This window comes from Falco peregrinus, chromosome 9, assembly GCF_023634155.1.
Source record: "Falco peregrinus isolate bFalPer1 chromosome 9, bFalPer1.pri, whole genome shotgun sequence".
Taxonomy (NCBI): Eukaryota; Metazoa; Chordata; class Aves; order Falconiformes; family Falconidae; genus Falco; species Falco peregrinus.
In genome coordinates, this window is record NC_073729.1 from 8,193,906 (window position 1) to 8,209,464 (window position 15,559).

The window sequence follows — 15,559 nt, forward strand, 5'->3', positions numbered from 1 at the left end:
TCATCCAGTACATTCCTCAAGGAGTTGGGAAGTGGCTTCTTTCTTAGACTGTGAATGCCCTGAACATGGGTCTCTTCCTAGCCTCTAACCTGAAGTCTGTTGCTGACTGTTTTAGATAGCTCTTCACTTCAGTAACTTAAACCTATTTAAATTGATTGTAAGTCTTACTCCGTTACTGTACTTACATGTGTAAATCCAAAGCTCTTGTGTCACACAGTTTATCTTGAGGTGTTGTAGTGATTTAATGTGTATGCAAACTTATTCCAGTAACTTCTGCCCCACCAGAGATTTGAGTAACCTTGCTTTCTTTTCACTTACAGTTATGTTGCCTATTATCTGATTATACACATCCTAAAATGAGATGGGTACTTTCTAAAAGCTGTCATGGGATTTTTGAGAAAATAAAACCTGAGTTCGTCCTGAAGAGCTTGTGCGAGCTGCTGTGTTGAAAACTGCCTGAACCTGATAAATTGTTACGGATGAAAAGATAGTATGCAGAAAATATTTTAAAACATTCCTTGAATTGCAAGTGGCCAAGATCAGGAAGATTAAGTACTTGTTGTGTTCATAGTTCTTGCATATATTTACTGTGAAGCAAAACCAAAATTAAATGAAATAAAGACTCGCTCTGCTTGCAGTATAGAGTACACTTTACAGTCAGACATGTTTCAACTTGAGAAATTGCACAGCCACCTTCAAAGAATTTAGTAGGTGCTTACTGGCATTAAAAGGCATTAATTCAAGGCATTACAAAGAAGTCTTAACAGACAGTGAAAGTGTACGTTCTCTGATCTTGAATAATGAAAACTGGATCACCAGGAATTATTCCAGAGGCCAAAGTTTAATGCATGTATTGCTTAAAACAGGTCTCTCTGAGTGTACTTGGTGTCTGGTGTGGTTTGATTTTTTGAGACATTTGAGAATTATAAATTAGAGGTGAATGTTCCCAGGCTGGTGAGCTGCTAATACTGAGTTGATGTACAGTGTGGAGAGCTGCAAAGCCAGTAACTGAAAGGAGATGTAAGCACAGTGCAGATCCAGTTTGAGTTTAAAAGGTGAAAGCTGTTTTAAAAGTATCAACCTTTTTATTAAGGAACATAGTTACATAGTATTTAAAAAGATGTTCATATGTATTTTAAAAACCCCACTCTCATCAGTATTCATGTTACGTGCATGTAACCAGTACCCACTCTGTCAATAATTAGAATTGTAGAATCCTTTCGGTTGGAAAAAGACCTTTAAGATCATCAAGCCCAAGTGTTGAGGCTGCACTAATGAGTTACCCGAACAGTATGTTTAAGCGGGGCAGGGTGTTGGCAAAAAGGCATGTAATTTTATAATCAAGTAGTTGTTAACTGTTATTCTTTAAACCTCCGATTTGAACATGCACTGAGGGGCTGCCTTATTTACCTTTCGAAGACTCTTCTTTCCCCCATGCAAGTCTGCTGTCTGTAGGTGGATGCCTATGTGGTTGTTCTGGGTTTTCTTCTGCAGAATCTTGTAATTATCTGTTTAGCAGTTAAAACCTCTCCAGATGTCTACCTGTAAGCCCAAGCTGTTTTGCAAGTTGTGCCTTGCATGCCAGATTTGAGGGAGAAAAGGGAGATTCTTTCCTGTGTTGCTGCAGTGCAGGTAGGTTTGGAGAAGGTAAAGCTGCTTTATTATAAGCAGGAGGTAGTGGAGGGCCAAAAACTAGCAGGCTGGTTTTTAGGAGTGTTGAAAGGTGCAAAGAGCTGACGGATGTTTCCTTTCAGAGCATAAAAGTCAGTTTGATTTCAGGCTTTCATCTTCCTGAGTCCTAGTCCACTGGGTGACCTGCAGCATAGGTTGATGCTGCAGAACTAATGTGGCTCTGAAATCCCTAACACGAGTCACTCCTGCTGAACTATGGATGAGATCTGTGGAATTGCCTAGCATATGGCTATCTAGAGAAGCATCAGTGGAAACAAGTGGTTTATAGATATGAAGTTCAGCTGTTCATTTAGGAAATAAGAAAATTAAAAGCATGTGGACAGAATTAAGATCTGTGGATTAGTTTTCAGGTTGAAGGTGCTTTGCTCTTTATATCCTTTCTCCCCTCACTCCCCGCATCCTAACTCACATTTCCCAATGGGAGGGAAGCAAAGTTAGTTTTGTTTTTAGATACTTTGGGTAGTGACTGCAACAAAGCCTGTAAAGAAAAGAGCCATGTTATGTTTGGCTATGTGCGATAAATAGTGCCCATACACTGAACACAGATTTCTTAATAGTTTTTCTGATGTGCTCGTTCAGTTATCAGTGTATATGGAAGGGCAGGGAATGGAGAGAGAAGGGTATGTGGCTGTATGTATAATAAGACTGACTCATGCTTTGTTTAGTGTTTCCAGACAAAGCACAAGGTCTTGACAGTCCTTGCATTGCATAAACAAGTTAAGGGGAAGACTTACCTGTACTTAACCAAGTCAGATGTTTATTTTTGTATCCTACTATATCTTATTCAGAATTTAAGATTTGTATCTCTTGTTTTCAAATCATGTGTTGGGAGGTAATCTTATGGATGTACTCTGAGGCTACCATCAGTTATTCAAGAACTTTGCAATCTTTGTTATAATTTTCTTCTTTAACAGAAACATTAAGTATGTACTTAACCATAAATATCAGTATTATGTAATACATGTAATGCTAGTTCTTCAGGAATAAATGATAGCATCACAGAATCATTTAGCTTGAAAAGACCTTTGAGATCATAAAGTCCAACCGTTAACCCAGGGGTGCCACGTCCATCACTAAACCATGTCCCCAAGCACCACAGCTACGTGTTTAATTTTAAACACCTCCAGGGACAGTGATTCCGCCACTTCCCTGGGCAGCCTGTTCCAATGCTTGACTGCCCTTTCGGTGAGGAAATTTTTCCTAATATCCAATCTAAACCTCCCCGGCATAGCTTGAGGCTGTTCCCTCTTGTCCTGTTGCTTCTTATCTGGGAGAAGAGACCGACCCCCACCTGCCTGCAGCCTCCTGTCAGGGAGTTGTAGGGAGCAATGGAGTCCCCCCTGAAATGAAAAGAACTTTTTCAACTTGTGTATTTCCAAAAGGTTTCACTTGTATATGGCTTACATCATCTTTCCTTTACTATAGCTTTCTTCAGTTTAATCCTCTTCTCTCTTTGTGTATCAGTTTTCACTGTTCATAAAATTATCAAGTGTTTCTCATCATTAGATAATTGCAGTAATTGTGGTTACAAATGACATCTCTTTCCCTGGATAGCCATAACAGTGCTGGCAGTATACACTAGTACAGCGGGAAGTAGTGTAAATCGAGGGAAGTATCATGGATTACTTACAAGCACTGACTTATCTTTTAATTTATAGTTTTTGGAAGAAAGGAACAGACGCTCTTACTGTTTGAGTAATTAAAAGAAAGTAGCTCTTAAAGATCTGTATGAATATGGGATAACTGGAGGAGGATACACCTGGCCTTCTGTAGCATGGTCCAGTGTTTTATTTGTTATCTCTGCAGTCTAGTGTTTATTAGCATAATTCTAGACCTTTGGGCCCCTGCTATCCCTGGTGTTCAACACCAAATTCCTTCTTCTACAAAGTGTGCCTGTTTACATCAGCAAAGCATGCCCAGTGCTATCTCAAGCACTGCTATTGACAGTGGTGGTGGGTTTGCTGTGGGTAGCCCCTGCAGCCTTGCTGGTGCTGTTCCGTGGGGTGCCTGAGCCCTTTGCAGAGGTGGCACACCCTCTTGGCAACCCCATCAGCATCCATCTCCTGTTCTCCCCGTTAGACCTGCCTGGAAAAGCCAGGTCCTACTGAGCCACCTGTGCTTGGGGAGGTATATGGTAAGTAACAAGCTTGTCAAAGACTCTGAGATCAGTGGTGTGCGCTTTTTTTGTCTATCTCTTCTGTGACCTGAGTGCGTGAGGCTCTGCAAAATACTAAATTTGTATGTTTTGCTGTGTCTGTTCCTTTATCCTGGAATGCAGCCTGGGTTTACGTTTGCTTCCAGAAGTCAGTTCAGGTTTTTTCCTGCAAGTTTTCCTTGTTTTCTAGCCAGCCAGCTCAAATCTTTCGAAAGTGATTTGAGGAGCCTCCTTTGTCTTGTGAAAGGAGGTTCTTCAGGTAACCTTTTCGGGTGCTGAGGTTCTAGCAGCTGCTTTGCTAGCTTACCAGTTCTGCTCGGTGAGTTAGCTCTGGACCAGAGCCAGCCGTAGTGCTTGAGTCAGGTGGCAGGTTACTGCCACCCATCCTCCAGGAACATGTCTTGGTGACATCGAACCTGTTTGTGCTCCCCTAGGGACAGGGATGGGAACGTAGATGAAAACTCCTTGAAGGGATCTCTGCCCTCCTGCAGCCTGGAGGGGAGGGCATGGTGTGACCCTGCGGTCACCTTACTATGGACTTGACTGCTGTGTCGCTCTTGCACAAGAGCTGAAGGCAGAGGCTGTAAGATTTCCATGGGTGGGGACACAGTGAAAGTTAAGAACAGATGTCTGCAGTCAGCAGTTTAGGTCTGAATTCCTGGTCTGAGAAAGCTTTTACAGTGTAGCCAAATACCTCAAACAGAAAGGTGTCCACTTGCAGTCCTACTAACTGGCCAGGGCACTACACTGTTGTAAGACCAGGACTGCACTGACTTTGTGACTTGGAACAAATGCCAGAAACATGAAGAAAGCTGTTTGCAAGAGAGAACTTGGTCAGGTTTCCATCTTTTTCTGGGTTAAGCGTTTCTGATCTGTTCACTGTGGTGCATGATGGGGCTGTAGCAGGTACTGTTGTTCGTTCTATACCCATGATGAAGATGTGCCACCACAGATCGTGAATTGGACTTTGCATCTGCTGAGTGGGACAGGAACAGACTGATGTTCTTGAAGTGGAGATGAAATGAGGAAAAGAAATGATGGTGTTAGAGGTAGTCTAAGAAGAAACTGCCAAAAGAAATACTCTGTTAAGGAGTGCTTAAAGCCTAGGAGAGGTGTCTTGGGATCATGTATTTCAGGTATTTGGGAATGTACTCAAGTCTAAAGCTGAAGCTTTGGTGTGTAGCATCTACCAACGTGTTTGTTTTAAGTTCTAACTTAAAAATTCGAGCTAGGAAGGATTTTTGGGCTATTTGCAATGCTGAAATTGTAGATGGTATTTAAATCTGGAGCTGGTCTGTAACTCCAGCTGGAGGGTGGAAACCCTTCTATTTCCTTCCCTTCACTGGGTTGAAACTGAAAATTTAAATGTGGAAAAAATTTAAATAGGCAACTAGTGGCTCTTTGAAACATTAAGTGTATTTAGTAAATACAAATGGAGATTATAGACAAAGCGAGAATGAATATATATTTTGGCATGTACCACTCCTTTAACTTACTCGTAGTGGTGCGCTTTCACTGTGCTGGGCTGCGTTTTGTTGCATGTCCTTCAAACTTTGTGTAAGATAAAAGGAAGCATGTTTTGCAACCAGCCTCTGGGCTGCAGCGTGTAGCAGCTCCCTGTTGATAGTTTCGGACTTTTCTCTCACATTAAAAGTTAAATGTTGATGCAAAGGAAAGCAATCCAGTGGCTTTCCAGCTTGCAGACGTTGGTGACCTTCCAAAGAGTAAATAAGAAAAACTGCATGAGAGCTGTGAAACTGCACTGGGGTTCTCAGTTTTTCAGTGTAAGATCTCTATTTCCATAGTTATTTTTATTAATATATGGAGCGGGACTCTTGAGCTTGTAAGCAAGCCCAGCTAATGAAGGAATTCCCTTATGTATATTAAAGGCAGCATAACAGAGGGGGAAGATGATAAACTGAAAGGAGGTTTTCACATGTTCCCCTTGCCAGAAGACTTGAGTGATTGAAACAATGATTTAGGGATTACTATTACCTTAAATAGTAGGTAATATCTAAGGCTGCTAGAGCAATACTTGGTATAGTTGTGTCATTGTTCCCGAGCACTGCAAGTAGACGCTCCTGTGAAGGTCAGGAGGCTGTGTTTGAAATAAGTTTCCAGATTACAAGCGTGCCTATAGGAAGGGATTTTGGTGGTGGGTTGCCCAGCTGCCAGTGATATAGATAAGTGGGGATGAGGTGGGTTTTTTTGTTTGTTTTTGTTTTCCTCTGCAAAACAGCTTGTGTCCTTGGCAGGCTTTCCCATCTCTGGACTTGATTGCCTCAGCACTCTTAGAAAGAGGAAACCTAGAAAACTTGTTGCATAATATTAAATTGGATGGTTGATGAGACTACTGGGCTCGGCTTCTTGTTTCCCTTCTAGGAGGTGGGTGGAAAGCCTTGATTTTTGCTAGTGATTAAGGGAGTGTTGTAACAGAAGGACGTGTTCAAGTTACTGTCTTAAGAGATGAAATTTAGTTTCTTCTAATTATTTCCTGCAGGCAGAGGCCAGCTGTGGTGGAGCCAGCTGAATGAGGCTTGGCTCTTCCCGATCTGCCATAGAAACTCCTGGAAGAGCACATGTGACAACCTGGTTGTAATGGGTCACCCTAGAGAGTGCTCCAGTGTGGTGTGTGCCAGCTGGCACCCGAGACACCTGCTGTAGCTTTCTGGTGTTCTTGTCGTTCAGCAGGGCAACTGCCTTTCAGTGTTGGGACTTGCACATACAGTTTTCGTAAAGGAGACAGCAGCAGGCAAGACCTGGGTATTTGAACACTGGGGGGAGGGCGTGCTCCTCTGGTTTGTCTGGACTCAGTGTCAGTTTAAACCCACTAGGCTGGCAGGGCTTTGCATCTGCTGGGATTGCACTCCTGTTGATCTTTGAAGCAATTCTTCCTTGGCTTCTACGAAGTTATTGAGGTCAGGGTATGGTCTTGGGCTTGCTGGGTGTGCAGGCACCTGCCCACTGTGGCAGGTTGGCATTTAGAAGTAAAGGTACAGCCTCACGGGGTGCTTCAGGATATTCTCTGCCATCCCTTAATTCTTCAAACACTGTGCAGCAGCAGCAGCAAGGTCTGTTTCTGCTCACGTTGTGTAGCAGACTGGGTCTGCTACATCTAATTTTTGTAAATGAACCCTGACTGAATGAGGCCTGCAAGCAGCGGCTGACATGCTCCCTCTGGCAAACAGTCCTGGTGCAATTTGGGAAGGCTCCTTCAAAACAGCAGCTATTTCAGGCATGTGAGTTTGTCCAGTGCCTGGAGGTAAACCACAGTGCTCATTGCCTTGCGAACCTCTCCTGTGGTGGCTGTGACAGCAGATTTGGCAGCACAGCTCCATGGGAGGGAAGAAACTGCTTGTAAGAGACTTGTAAAATGGGGGAGCTCTGGCATCATTCTGAATCTGAGATGCAGCCGATGCTGGATCAGGCCAACTTAGTCCTGTTCCCTTTTTTGCAGGAGGAACAGTGTTCCATCTCTGTACGTAGTATGGCACACTCACTTTGTGTGTAGTTTCCTTTTTAGAAAAAAAACAACACCACAAAACCAAAGGAAAAACAAACCAGAAAGGGTGGAGGGAATCACAGTAATGACCTAGAGGTGACAGAACACGCTGCAGTTCTTGGCCCTTGGACAGACAATGAGGAAAATAATGAAGAATTCCTCTGAGGTTATTATGGTTTTCTTTTTCTGACCTCTGTCAGTGAAAAATACTGCTCTTGTTAGAGATAAACCTGCTGCTTTAGGTGGTCTTCTAATACTGATTCATGAGAGAGAAATAAATTGATTCCAAATTATCCCTTTTATTTAAAACTTGACTGACTTTACTGCTTTGTCAATGTAAAGGGTCAGACTAACTGAATTCTGTGGGATGGAGGAATGGGAGTTGAAGCTGGAGACGGATAGGGAGTAACTTCAGACAAACTGTGTGCTTTACCTTCTAGTCAGAGTCCTGAATTTCTAGATACACTGGTAGTGACACCATGTTTTAGTCACCTCATGGTTCTTTATAAATACCACTTTGTTTCCTTAATGAAACATAGGACCTAAATTCTATTCCTTGTGATTGTCCCCTCTAAAGTCAGATTCTGTAAATGGCTTTATTTACAGTCTTGTATGTTGATCTAAGTGAATTTCTTTTCCATCTTTCAAAGTCTGTTAAAAACCACAGAAGAGTTGGGACCCAGTTCATAGTTTATTAATTCATGCCTCAAAGTCTGTTCTTAAGCTTCTGGATAGCACTTCTTGAGTCATGGATACAAGTAAAAGAAAAAAACAAGGACAGTTTTGGAGCCAGTGTTTTTTTCCTTCTAAATCTTCAGAGAAGCAAGGTAAAGGGACAACTTGTAGTTGGAATAGCATCATCTTGGGGCTTGCTCTGTGGCGAGATGTTCTGCTGCCTGCGAATAGGCACTCTTCTGCTGGAAAACTTGGAAGTTTGTTGCTGTGTTTAGGATCCCATGCCGGTTGGTTTGTTTGAATTTTGGGGGGAGTGGGTTGGTTTGGGTTCCTGTCCTGTGTGGGTGGGGTTTTGGAAAGGGTTGGAGGGGGCTGGTTGCTTAGCGTGCATGAATGTTCTGAACGAGGGAGGAGACCATTTCTTAACCAGGAATGTCCGACTTGACTTACATTCTGAAACACTGTGAGAAAGGAGTGAATTACAGCAGCTCACGTGCCGCAGTAATCTCTGGTGGGAGAGATAGCTAGGGTTCTGTCCTTCTCACAGAGGAACATGGTTGTTTAGTTACTGCTGCCTTTAGACAGCTGGTTACACAGTGGTGCTGTTGATGCAGAATGACTGAGACTACTGTGTAGGTGTATCCTGAGCGGACAGTTTACTGATGTCTACTTAAAATGCAAAGGAGATAGGCAGAGCTGATCAGTGTCTCCGATCTAGGGGTCAGCAGTTTCTCAGTATGGTGCCAGCTCGAAATTAATAGATCAACAGCAACCTGCACATGCTCTTCCTGCAGCCAGTTGCATGATGGTGAGGTTATGGTATATGAGCATAGGCTATATATAGTATACACAGCTGGTAAAGTGTGTTAAACTGGCGATGTGTTCCTCCCAGCAAGGCAGCTGCAGCCTGGTCGAGGAGCTCTGCTGGGGAGTCCAGGTCCATGCTGTTAACCCAGAAACCTGGTGCAGGCAGGACAAAGGACTGAGCCAGCTCTCCTGGGCAGCTCCGTCTTGAAACTGGCCGTGAACAAACACAGCCATATTAATATGGCTGTACCTGCAAGAGCAGAGTTAACTGCATTCTGCACCAACAGTGATGTGTCTGGAGAATTCTAGTGGGCTAGTGTTCATGGGGTTTTTTTTCGTTTGTTTTCCGAACCATGCCATCTGTTAACTTGACTTTGGTAAGCTTGCAGGAACAGATTGGTGTCTTTTGGTATTTTTGAATTTCTGTGATCAGAAAGACGCTTCAGTGACAGCTATTAATTTTGACATGAATAAGGAGATGCGCCCTATTTTTGGTGATATCTTGTTAATGCAAGAACAGCACTCCTCCCTTTTTGATTCCTAGGAGCCAATATTTAGTTTTAAAGCACTCCTGTTTCTCTGCTGGCTTACAGAACTGACTCACATACGCGGGTGGTACTCCTTCCGTTACTGTGGCATTCATCTGGGTGTGTACATGCCCCGTGTGCTTGGTTTCTGAACAGTCAAGGTAGTACACATCCCGAGTGCCTGCTCCGTTGAGCACGGAGGGGGAGGAATGTGATAGGAGTTCACATTTGTTGTGCCAGTGTGCTTTAGCTTTGAGTGAAGATAACTTTGCTGTGACTGCATGCAAGCTACAAATCCACTGTTGGAAACCTGAGCTTGTTGCCTGCAGGCAGTAGTGCTAGCCTGGAGTTTGATACCAGGTCACAGAGTCTCTAGAAAGATGTACCAGGATGCGCTTTGCTCTGCAGTTTGGGTTGTGGCAGACTGGCAGGATCTGGTGGAGCCTTGTGCTTATTAAGCAGTGGGTGACACCAGGCGTTTGGTGGCTTGTACTACTTTCAGGTAGCTGTCTTTCTGGTGTGTGTGCTTAAAGTCATTAAAACCAGGAGAGAAATCCTGGGAACAAGGATGATCCACTAAAGTTCTATTCAACTTTCAAATGAAGTGCCACTTGTGCTGTGTGGAGTCGTAGCTAGAAACTGTTATAAAGCTGCTAAAGAATTCTAGCAACAGCTGGGAAAATCCTGGCACTTCCTAAAATTACTGGCTCTGGGAGTGGGGAAGGAAATCCTGGAAACTTCTGATCCCTACCCAAAATTCAGAGAAACTTAAAGTTACTAGAGACCTTAAAAATCAGTGAACCCAAAAGTTTTCTAGGGATTCCTTCTGGGAAATCGTAGGAGTTACCAGAAATCTCTAGAAAATGCTAGAAATTCTGGGGGAATTCCAGTAAACTCAGTGGCTCGGCTAGTAATTTCTACAGTTTACAAGCATTTACTAGGAACAGGAAAGCAGTTACCTGCTTTTTGGATTAAGTAGCACGTGGTTGTACACGGGTAGAACCTGCTCATCTTCCCTAAGCTGTCAGGTGTACGGTTCTAGCATCTTGCTCGATGAGTGTCCTGCATCGTGCTTGCCTTACACAAACTTGTTTTATTTTCCACAGTCCTATTTTGTTACGGATTATGATCCAACGATTGAAGACTCCTACACCAAGCAATGTGTGATAGATGAAAGAGCTGCGCGCTTGGACAGTGAGTAGCCTGGCTGAAGCAGGGTGCTGGCAGCCCGTAGCTGTTCGTGTCTGTTTGTATCTGTGTGCACAAAACGTGACGCGGGTAAGCAACGGTGCAGCGTGTGGCTTTTATGGAAGTGTGCAACTGATGAAAGCTACCTACCTTTGTCTTTTTAATGAGATACCCAGGATTTGAACTGCTTATGCTTTATGTATGTGTGTGTTGTTCTGAATTGCATGTTTTTTTAAGAATTATTCTGGAAGCCTAAGTTGCCTACAGAACTGGGAGAATCTAGATAACTCCTGGCAGCTACCTGGGTGACAAGGTGGAATGAAAAACCCATCACTTGGCTGTTGCGTGCTGCCTCTCCCAAGTGCAATATAAATGCTTTGCTTTAAAAGTTTCAGTTCTCCCTTGTAAGTGACTTCTTCAAGAACAAACCAGCGGCCCTCCCAACCCCCATCCCTATGTCTCCCTAAGCATTTTCCAGCTGTTTCAGCTGGTTGTGAAGTAGCAGAAGTCCACCAAACTTTGTTCAGTTTGTTTGGTAGGTCTTGAGTTCTTCAGTCTAAGAACTCGTTGGGAATCTTAGCAAAAATCCAGTAGTATCTGTGAAAAGTGACTTCTGCTTAGTTACCATGTACAGGTGGGGCTCTCACAATATCCTGTTAGGAAGGGTTCTCTTTTTTCTCAGTCTGTACTCCTAAGAACATGAACTGTACTTAATCAATGTTTTGCTTATGTTCAGTTCTGGATACAGCAGGACAAGAAGAATTTGGAGCCATGCGTGAACAGTACATGAGGACAGGGGAGGGTTTTCTGCTTGTTTTCTCAGTCACTGATAGAGGAAGGTAAGTGATGGAAAGTTACTGAAACAAGTTGTAATTAATCTTAAATTGCTGTTTATCCTTTACTGAAGTAGTCTCAAACAAGAACGTTAAGTGTGCAATCACTCTTAGATTCTGTGGTTTGACGCTCTTTCAGTGCTAATGAAAACCCTTGTTAAACCAATCACTTACTGAAAGCGCCTGTCTCTTGCAGTGGATGGCTTGAAAGCGTACACCAAAAAATGACAACTGTATTCAAGCACTTCATTACAGTCCAGAATACTAGCTCCCTGGAAGCGACAGAAACTTAAACTAAGGGCAACATGCTGTGATGTCTGATCGGTTCTTAGAAATACCCCCTTGCCGTGTGCTAGTTGGTGTCAAGCAGCTGGCTCTGGATTTTTGGACGGGTGTATCCAGTTCAGGGTATGTCTCTATACTTTTTTGCAGGCGGTGCTCACTGCGTACGCCCTGAATTGACTGGAACCTGCATAACTGATCAACCGCAGAGTTGAGATCAAACAATCTTTTTAGAAGCTCACAAGCTTGGTCAGGTAGCTCGTGATCATTGTAAGAGTAGGAAACTGCCATGTATACAGACAATCAGTTAATATTTTGGCTGTGGTCTTGCTCCATGGAGCTTCTCAGATATGTAGTAGTAAAGAAGTGCTCAGGGATATGTTCTTCCACTTGTTTCGACTTGGAACAGAAGAGCAATAAAATGGTAAAAAAAAAACCCTGTCTGTTTCCCCCCCTGCCTTAAAGATTCGGTCTAGGCTCTAATTAAAATTACTTCCGATCTTATTAACTGCTCTATAATGAGAATTAAGACCAATATTCTATGGAGCCTGAGCATGTTTCCATTGGATTTGTACCTTAACACTTAAGATGCTGCTAAATGTATGCATTCATCTGTCCAGAAGAGACTCTTGCACTTCTGTCAGAGATCTGTGTCTGGATTTAAGGCATACTGAGAATTTGTGTTAACGTAAATATTTTTGCTATAGGTGACTGTAGGTGGTTTGAAGTATTCATGTGAACTCCTTGATTTGTCGGGGGGGGGGGGGGACCCAACCTAAATTTTTGTTAGCCCCTCTGGCTAAGGGTCTGCCTTGATTTGAAGCAGGTCTTGACACATTAAAACTGCATATTGCTCTCCTCTCTGAAATCCTTCAAAGACTTCTGAAGAGCAGAGTTTTCATTTTTGTTCTGATAGCCATTTGATTCAAGACTTGACTTGCCTGTCAATGAAGTGTCTGTCCTGCTTCTGTGGAGGAAATTAATTCTGAAACAAGAAGAAACCTAGATGCCTTCATTGGTAACTTCCAGCTCTCTTCCTCTAGCTGGCACAGGCCTCTGAGCAGAGTATTAAAACGGGGTATCTCAACGGAGGTCCAGCTGTACGTCATGGCTTACCTTCCTTCCAATTCACCTTTCTTCTTGTGATTGCTTTACACAGATGAAGTGGGTTGGCATTGTAATGTCTGACTACATCTTTTTTTTTTTTTTTTTCCAAAATGCAACTTTTACTGATGGTCATCTTGCTTTTAAACTTTGGTTTGCAGATCTAGGTGTAAATGGCTTCAGACTATATGCCTGGAATGAAATATAGTGCTTGGGAAGTCTGTGCTTCAAAGGATATATGATTGTCTGCAAGCATCTGAAGCTCCTTGTATAGTGATTTGTGTAGCTTTAACAGTGTTTACTTGAAAGGAGTGATTTTATTTTTTTTCCTCCAAAAGACTTTGTTTAGGCGAGAATTAACTGTTTAATAGTGTCGTGGTTTAACCCTGGCTGGTAACTAAGTACCACACAGCCCCTTGTTCACTCCCCTCTCACCCAGAGGGATGGGGAGGAGAATGGGAAAGGAATGTAAAACTTAAGGGTTGAGATAAGAACAATTAAATAGGTAAAGCAAACGCTGCACACACAAGCAAAGCAAGGAATTAATTTCCTACTACCCACAGCAGGCAGGTGTTCAGCCATCCCAGGGAAGCAGGGCTGCTCACACAGGGGTTACTTGGGAGGACAAATGCCATAATGCCAGATGTCCCCCCCTTCCTCCTCCTCCCCCCCCCAGTTTATATGCTCAGCATGCTGTCATACGGTATGGAATACCTCTTTGACTAGCTTGGGTCACCTGTCTTGGCTGTGTCCCCTCCCAGCTTCCCATGCCCCTCCAGCCCTCTGGCTGGCAGGGCCTGAGAAACCAAAAAGTCCTTGACTGAGTATAAACATCACCCAGCAACAACTGAAAACATTGAGTGTGCTACTAGCATTGTTCTTACACCAAATCCAAAACACAGCACTGCACTAGGTACTGAGAAGAAAATTAACTCAATCCCAGCTGAAACCAGGACAAATAGGTGGCCCTTGGAGCTTTCTGCTTTGCTTGCCTTCACTGGAGCACAGCTGCCATATTCCTTACTGCTTGAGCAGCATCAGTACCTGGTTTAACTTAGTTGGTAACTGGAAAGAATTCTGATCACTTAGCCCTACCATTTTTCTGTTTTTCAAGAAGTAAAATATTCCAGCTTTACAGCTTCCCCCAAAATTCCTAGAAGTAGTCATGGTGGTTGCCAGCTGAAATATTGATCACTAGGGTCTCCAGGCTGTAGTTTAAATGTTCTAGCTAGAGCTGAACTCCAAAGTTAGTGTTTGTAGGATGGACTCTGGTCGCTTGATTCTCTGCAACACATTGGCAGCCAGGTTCCTCTAGGTTGAGACACAGTAAGTGTTCTGCTCGCCCTGCAGCCCCCCTGAAGTCCTGCGCATAGCTCATGCTGTGACTTGAGGATTTTTTTAGTTTGTGTTGAATGATTCTCTAACTGGTCATGCTGTGCTAGTGGACCCTGGTGGGGTGCCCGCAGCTGTCTGCGCTTGTGTGGCACGGCAGGGCAAGCCCAAATAGGTGACTCGTTGTTTATGAACTTCTGCAGAACCTGGGAATCTATGAATTAGTACACTGATGCTCTACTGTTACTCTTTTACAGTTTTGAAGAAATCTATAAGTTTCAACGACAGATTCTAAGAGTGAAAGATCGCGATGAGTTTCCTATGATTCTAGTTGGTAATAAAGCAGATCTGGACCACCAAAGACAGGTAATTCACTTGCTGTTAGTTACTACTCACTTCTTCTAGAAACTTAATGGTTTTCTTCCCAAAAATAGACTGGGAACAAGAAACAAATGAAAAGAATAACATACCATACTAAGTAATTCCAATGCAAGAAACAGGACTACACTAAGTTTCTGTCCTTGAAGAATCTTAGAAGCATGATGGCATTCCACATATGGCACATCTTCTGTCTGACTCAGTGGGGTTACATTGAGACCAAATCTATTCGCATACAGAGCTGAGAGCTTTCTGTCATGACTTGATTACTCAGGCATGAACATGTCCAGTTCCTCCATTCTGTTCCTCACCACAGCACGCTGTGCCAAGCACAGTGCATTCCAGCACTAGCTCTAACGATCCTGAGACTTCAGTGCTCTTGCTTTTACCGTTCCCTGCTGCTGTGTATAAATGAGTAGCCATTTGTTGTCTATTTGACCACTAGTCTTCTGCATAACTGACTTAAAACTTTAAAAGTTCGAAGTACAGCAGCACAGTTACTGTTGTATTTATAGATGTTAAAATAAAAGTTTTGAAACTAGTAGATTTCAACCTCTGCTTTAGTTCTAAGAAAGCTTTAAAACACTTAGTTTAGAATGATTTAAGGAGGGGTCTTAAATTTGTTTTCCCTATTCACCTTTGATTTTTCATGAATCAAACTGATTTGAGCTGAAATGAAAATTATCTTACTATAGCAGCAGGAAAGGAACAGGCATCAAACTTGTATTTTTCTTCAGCAACTAATTTCGGAAGCTTAGTATTTTCTCCTGAGACAGTAAGATGCCTCTTAAAGCTTGGTAGCAAATATGATTGATTTTTTTTTTTGTCTGACAGTAAACTAAATATTACTAAAATTTCTGTAATTATTTTAAGAGTTTCACAAGCAAAACACAGCTTTAAACAATAAGCTATTCTCAGATTTGTGTACCAGGACATGACTTAACTTCTGTCTGCAAGTGCTTACATAGGTTTTGTGCTTTGCTAAATAAAGTCTTCCCTCTGTCAAAAAACCAATGGCTAGAACAAGAAAAAACTAGACTGAAAACACAAAATGTTATAGACTTCAGTAGGTTAGTACGTTGTT

The 15,559-nt window shown here is 42.8% G+C and overlaps 1 protein-coding gene across 2 annotated transcripts in view; it reads left to right on the plus strand.

Annotated features, from left to right (window-relative positions):
- The window catches only part of RRAS2 (RAS related 2), a 45,909-nt gene that overhangs the window by 21,456 nt on the left and 8,894 nt on the right, over window positions 1-15,559 (plus strand). For both annotated transcript variants that reach the window (XM_055813912.1, XM_013298243.3), the window contains exons 2-4: window positions 10,465-10,552; window positions 11,283-11,385; window positions 14,355-14,463. In XM_055813912.1, coding sequence (XP_055669887.1) covers window positions 10,465-10,552; window positions 11,283-11,385; window positions 14,355-14,463 — 300 coding nt within the window. The remainder of the gene's footprint in view (window positions 1-10,464; window positions 10,553-11,282; window positions 11,386-14,354; window positions 14,464-15,559) is intronic.